The sequence below is a fragment of the Anneissia japonica genome, unplaced genomic scaffold (assembly GCF_011630105.1).
Source record: "Anneissia japonica isolate Jap-2015-1 unplaced genomic scaffold, ASM1163010v1 scaffold3431_len15640_cov140, whole genome shotgun sequence".
Taxonomy (NCBI): Eukaryota; Metazoa; Echinodermata; class Crinoidea; order Comatulida; family Comatulidae; genus Anneissia; species Anneissia japonica.
The window spans coordinates 9,923-16,281 of record NW_022710522.1 but is presented as its reverse complement, the minus strand read 5'-3'; the positions used below and the strand labels follow the sequence as shown (position 1 = coordinate 16,281).

The 6,359-nt window shown below is 32.1% G+C and overlaps 1 protein-coding gene across 1 annotated transcript in view; it reads left to right on the top strand.

Annotated features, from left to right (window-relative positions):
* Window positions 1-2,316: 2,316 nt before the first annotated feature.
* LOC117106995 (amiloride-sensitive sodium channel subunit gamma-like) overlaps window positions 2,317-6,359 on the top strand; it is a gene marked incomplete at its 3' end in the record, with an annotated part of 13,916 nt that continues 9,873 nt past the window's right edge. The window contains exons 1-4 of the mRNA XM_033248510.1: window positions 2,317-2,380; window positions 3,265-3,676; window positions 4,518-4,699; window positions 5,083-5,186. Coding sequence (XP_033104401.1) covers window positions 3,302-3,676; window positions 4,518-4,699; window positions 5,083-5,186 — 661 coding nt within the window. The remainder of the gene's footprint in view (window positions 2,381-3,264; window positions 3,677-4,517; window positions 4,700-5,082; window positions 5,187-6,359) is intronic.

The following is a 6,359-nucleotide window of genomic DNA, read 5'->3' as shown; positions in this document are numbered from 1 at the left end:
CAATTAATTATCGCAAACTTCATATTTATTCCTACCGCGTTGTTTGTGTTTTAAGTTAAATTTATTTATTTTTTTTTTTAAGTTTACAGTTTTTTTTTTCAATATTTTAAAATCCTTAAGTTAAATTTATTTATATCTTTTTAGGGCTTATTTTTTTTTTTTTCAATGAAAAATAAATGCGATCGTTAATTTTGACCCTTTGGTACAATGTAAACCTGTAATCATATGACTACTTATACAGACTTTCACTATATTATAGGCCTAGCCTAGGACCAGGCTTCCTACTATAGTTTGGCTGTAGAGGCCTCCTAGTCCAAGACATTGTTGCAAATCCCAGCCCACATAGGCCAGACTATAATACCTAGCATAGAGCTCGTGATCGCGTACCCTGACCATCAAAAATTAGCAGACGCACTGGGAAGCGTTGTTCACGGCAACGGACTGCAGCGGAAAATTGATTCCCCATCAATTATGGAACAGGCCCACGTCATGCTTATATGATTAGTTTTGATTTACATTTCGCAGGTCTAGTGCCATACGCAGCAAAATTCCATGCCTATAGTGTCGTTGTAAAATGCATTTCAAACCATGCTGGTTTTGATTTACGTTTTGGAGAGGGCGTTTGACCAAGTCAGACCTACGTTTTGAATTTGAATTACATTTTTTTTAAAGAAATTAGAACTACATTTTGGAAAATTTGAACTACGTTTTCAAGGATTAGAATTTCATTTTGGGAAACTAGATCTACATTTTGAGAAATTTACGCCTACGTTTTGATAAATTAAACATTGAATTTTTCAATTAAACTTTGATTTTAACATGGACTATTGCTGCGTATGGCACCCCATAGAAGGCAACGCCATTCAGAGCAGTGTTTGTCTTTCCCGGTATGGGTACTCAATGGTAGACCATGGTTAAACTGCTGATGAACGCATGTCCTATATTCAGCTAAGTAATACAGGTAACGTTCTTACCAGACCCCATTATTATATGAATAATAAGAAACAACATCTAGTCAACTTTAAAATTACAAACTTTCTTATTAGTTGTTAGACGAATATCTTCGAAAAAGCGAAGCAAAGTGGTCCCTGGTTCATATGCTATTATTAAAGATACATGTTAAAAACTGACACTCCGAAATAAATATATTTTTATTAAAAATATTTTTTAAAAAATCTATAACGTTTGAACATTCCTATACACAACTCTAAGTTTCAATAATGACAGCATATTTTAAAATATCCTTTTCTTCTTTTTGACATAAATTTCTCAAACCTGCATATGTTGCGTTCAGATCGGATTAGTTGAGTTGTACAAGCATTATGGCGTAATACCGAGCGCAATCATTGGCCATAGTGTTGAAGATGTTTGAGCTGCTTATACGTCGGGTCTTCTTACTATGTCCGTTGCTGTTAAAATCATCTTTAAAAAAGGACATCTCAGGGTAACAAACAAGTGTTTCAGGAACTATGTCTGCAGTTTACCGTTTTCTGGTTTATGTTATAATAGCACCGTTTGACAGCAAGGTATACCAAACCCTTCCGCAAGACTTCGCCCCATTGTTTGTTTGTTTTTTTTTTGTTTTTTTTTTGCTAAAGTGCCACAAGTTGATAGCATAAACGTACAAAGTAAACACGTGCATTTTTTAGACAACCATGTGTGTGCGTAAGTCAAGCGCGCCTTCTTTGCCTTGGTCTGATTGGTTAATTTTTAAAAGTTTGATTGGCACGCCTGATAGGTCTGGTATAACACTCTGAATACATGTTTGCGCTTACAAATCAATGTTCATCTTGTAATGATTGTGTGAAATATCGAGTTCTTAATGCTTGCTGGACCATATTCAATTTTTCTTCAAAGAGCTCTTATGTCAAGCTACTAATTGACATCGGAGAAAGGTAGACAGGAAAAAAATATGGTTAGATTATAAATTTTGATTCCATGAGAACGGAACATACGTTAACCTGATAGCCTACTCTATGTTATTTATACACAGCTTTGAAAGTGCGCACTACCGTCACTAAATATACGATCATTATGAATAACATATTTTTTTCATAGAATGATGGATTAATAATATTTGGCATTGTAACGTGAAGAAACTTCCCCTTTAATCGAGGTCGTGTCCGTATGCACTGATATAGTCCATATTAAATGTGTGTGTTTCACTCGAATGCGGTACTTATAACTTACAGTAATTCATTATGATGAAGTGTTTTCACGATTTACAAAGCGCCATCTATAGCCATTTATTAGATTTAATTGTCGGCCTAACCGTGGTTCTATTTACATATACCACCAGGCTGTGACATGTACTGTGTATTTTTTGTTGTGTGTCTTGAGTGTCGTAAAGATAAATGAGTGAAATAAACTAATTGATAAGGTAAGACAGAAAATATTCATAATATTAATCTACTGGAAACAAAAATCGTGTATGGTGACTATTTACACTATTCAGGTCTCCAAAATAAGCCTATATGTGAGCTGTCGTTACACAATGAATCTTGTGGTACGAAAAATGAAAAATGAGTTATTGATATATTTAGATAGATGAATATAAGCTTGATTTTGCTGTTTAAATTAGGTCGAGTAAAACCGGAGTAAGATCATTTTAAAATTCAGATGTCTAAATAACATACTTAAGAGAAAATCGCCTGTAACGATAAAAAATTGATAAATTTTGGGTTGTTTTCTTATTAATCTTGAAAAATAGCACAAAATGTGCCTCAAAAACATAATTACAATAAGTAACTCAAATCGGAACTTTTGCTGCTACATATTATTCAGAAAAATTGAAACTCAATTTTTGTCGAAATATCGCTTCAGATATATTTTCTTGAAAATATCAAATTGACCAGTCATACCACAAGACTCATTTTGTCTCGACAGCTCACATATATTCGTATAATGATTATATTAAAATGATAATTACGATAATAATAATAGACATAGTTATTAGTAATATATATTATTAACAATAATAATTATAATAATATTAATGATAATAATGATGTAAATAATTGAAATAATAATAATAATAATAATATAATAATAATAATAATAATAATAATAATAATAATAATAATAATAATAATAATAATAATAATAATAATAATAATAGCATTTTTGTGTGATATATTATTATTCATTGACATTATATAATTGTATTTTTTATGAATTTATAAACCATTACGGTACACGAACTCTGTATGCTAAGATCTACATTATTTTCTCTCATTTCTGTTTAAAACCAAACACCTGGATTAGTGTTGTAAACGATCTACTCTCCAAGCGAAGTACGAACATGACGATAATCCAGGAACTTACTGGTGCGAAGAAAGATAATGAAAATGGAACGAATGTAGCTCTTGTAGTGGGATCTTCTATGGAGAATATCTCAGCGCACGGTATCCCTAACATAAAGCGGGCTCAGACCCAGACGAGGCGTCTTTTGTGGGTTTGCGCTTTTCTAGTATCATTTTCTGTATGTGTTTGGCAGATTGTATCACTCTTAAACGCCTACTATGCACGACAGATTACTACTAATATGGATATCAAAAGTGTAACTAGCCTCGTCTTTCCTGCCATTACTATTTGTAACATGAATGGGATGCGATATTCTTACATCAAGACTCAGAGTGAATTAAACAAATCACTAACTACAATAGCTTTAAAAGAGGTACGTATTAAAGTATTTTATGCAACGTGTGTCTTAGTTTCACCCCGGTAGATCAAGTGTATATGTAAATTGCTGGGAATTAAGCTAGTACACTTATTGACTTACTGTAAACGACAGGAATTGTATATTTTTTGTATTGTTGGTTCTTCTGTAAATTGCCACATTTTGTTAGACTTGGAAAGGTGCCAATTAATTAAGCATAGTTATAAGTTTACTCATGATTTTTGTCTCACACTTACTAAATACTTGTATATTTTGATTTGTAGTACCCTAAAGGGAAACTGGCAAAACACAATGTGATAATGAGGGGCTACACAATGAACAATAAACACGTCAGTTGGATTTCATTTCAATTCAATTCATTTGTTTTGTCATTAAAAAGTCTTTAAAATACAGAGACAAACGAGAAAACATGAAAAATACAAAAGAAACAAGAACAAAATTATACACCATTGCCAGATAAAAAAGTAAAATTAATTACTGTTAGGTCGCTATCTAAAAAGGTGTTTAAAAAACGAAATTGCTTACGACGAAATAAATTTATTTTTAAATTATGATTAAGAAAAAGTTCTTTACGTTGGAAGGTAAAAAGAAGCAATTCTTGTGTTGACTTCTCATAAAACGGGGATTTTGTACCTACGAATTTTTATTCTTTAAACACAATCGAATAGGCCTACGTCTCGTAAAAGTCTAACACGTCTGAGTCCCCTGAGGCCCACTCCTGGACCTCATCACCGGAGAACAAAGGGGCCCTCAGCCATGTACGCACGGCCCCCTCGTTTGGCGCATCATACCAAAGCACCCAGAGTCTCGGCTAACGTACTTGTACTTTATATTAAAGCGAAACAAGTATCAAGATTGGGGTGATACTAATCTGGAAAACCATGAGATCTACTTCGACATGATCAATGTAGTGACGGAACACGCCGCTGCATTACCGTATAAAGACCGAGAGATCACAGGTCACAATCTTTCTGAAGCAATGTTGTCTTGCACTTTTAATGGATATCCATGTTTGCCAAGGTAAGAACCGGCTGCAGTCAGTGTCGTAATGTGACTGTTTGGAACCATTGCCCTTACGGTGAAATTTCCCCCAGCCGTATATTAAGAACGAATTAGCAAAGGTACCATGTTCATAAGTTGTTCTCGTTTTGCTTATGACAGTATTGACATCATGGAAATATCTCATATCTTTGCTTAAACCAAGATTAATCTTCTTTTTATAAAAAAAAAAAAAACAAACAAACAAACAAAAAAAAACATTACGTAAATAATACTAACACGAACATACGGGTTTATTTTTTTAAATGAAAATTTATCAAAGATGTAAGCTTATATACATCTCTTTTAATTAATAATTACCCTAGGAAGATAAACACACAATAATAAATTATTTCTGTTCTCAGTAATTTTACATATAATTACAATTACCTGTACGGTAATTGTTATACTTTCAACGACGGAAAGAACTTCCCAGTTGTAAACAGCACCAGAGCTGGACCACTCTATGGTGAGTATGATTTGAGATTTTTTTGTTGTAGAGTAAAATTATTATTTCATCTACGCTCATAGTTCTAAATTATTGTATTTTACAATTAATGTGTATACATTGTAATATCTTGCCAATCACCTTAATGGGACGCATCAGTTGTTAACGTCAGAGCCACGACCAATGTTTTCCAACATCAGCGTCGTTACTAAGTTTATATAAAATACAGATTAATTTTTTTTTACATATTTTTACAAATTTACTGCCAAAATTCCAACTTACTTGTAGCCGGTTTAAGCCTAAAATACTGTTCATACAATCACATTTTTATTTGACAAAAAACTGGTGTAAGCCCATATATCTATAATCATGATGTACCTATATATGTTCATGATGTGATGTCATTATGGCCAATATTTAGGCATGTCACATGTTATTGTCAAATTTAATTTGATGGTCTTGACGAAGCTTAAATTATTTATGTGTTATAGTGTAGTGTACACTTATACTCAAGACTTGAAAAACGTTTCTATTGTCATAAAAATATGTTATTATTTATGACACCTATTATTTTTATTAGTTTAATTTTTATTTTCATAGAGAAATAAAAACTATTAAATTAATATCAATTTAATATACTATATAGATATAACACGAACAATAAATAAAAAAAAATTAAAAAAAAGTAAAGAAACAAATAAAATAATATACAGTAAAACCTCGAATTGAAGCTTTAGGCTTCTTTTTTTATGAACTTTGGATGAGCTTATTTTCGATATGGACTTGCTTACAAGATGGGCTTCTTTTCTGGGCTACTTTTGCAAAGAGGCGGCCTCTTTTCAAAATGAATACTGTAATTTTTAGAATTAGTACTATAAAACAATAAATAGAGTCACTGTAAAATCAATCTGCGTCGAGCAGTGTATTAACGGGCATAATCACATAAACTATTGTATAAATGAACATTTATTATCTATTTTCTCTTATATATATACATATATATAAAACATGAAGAGGAGTCCACGTGTGTTCATATGGATAATAAAGAAGAAAGTAAAACAGGAAACGGAGTAGACTTTAGAACACTATTTTATTAAAACATGAATATTTCGACCTGACCTCAGGTCCTCTTCAGCATGACTGATTAACATTATGACAAAGTTGGAACAATACAATACAATAATACGGTATCTA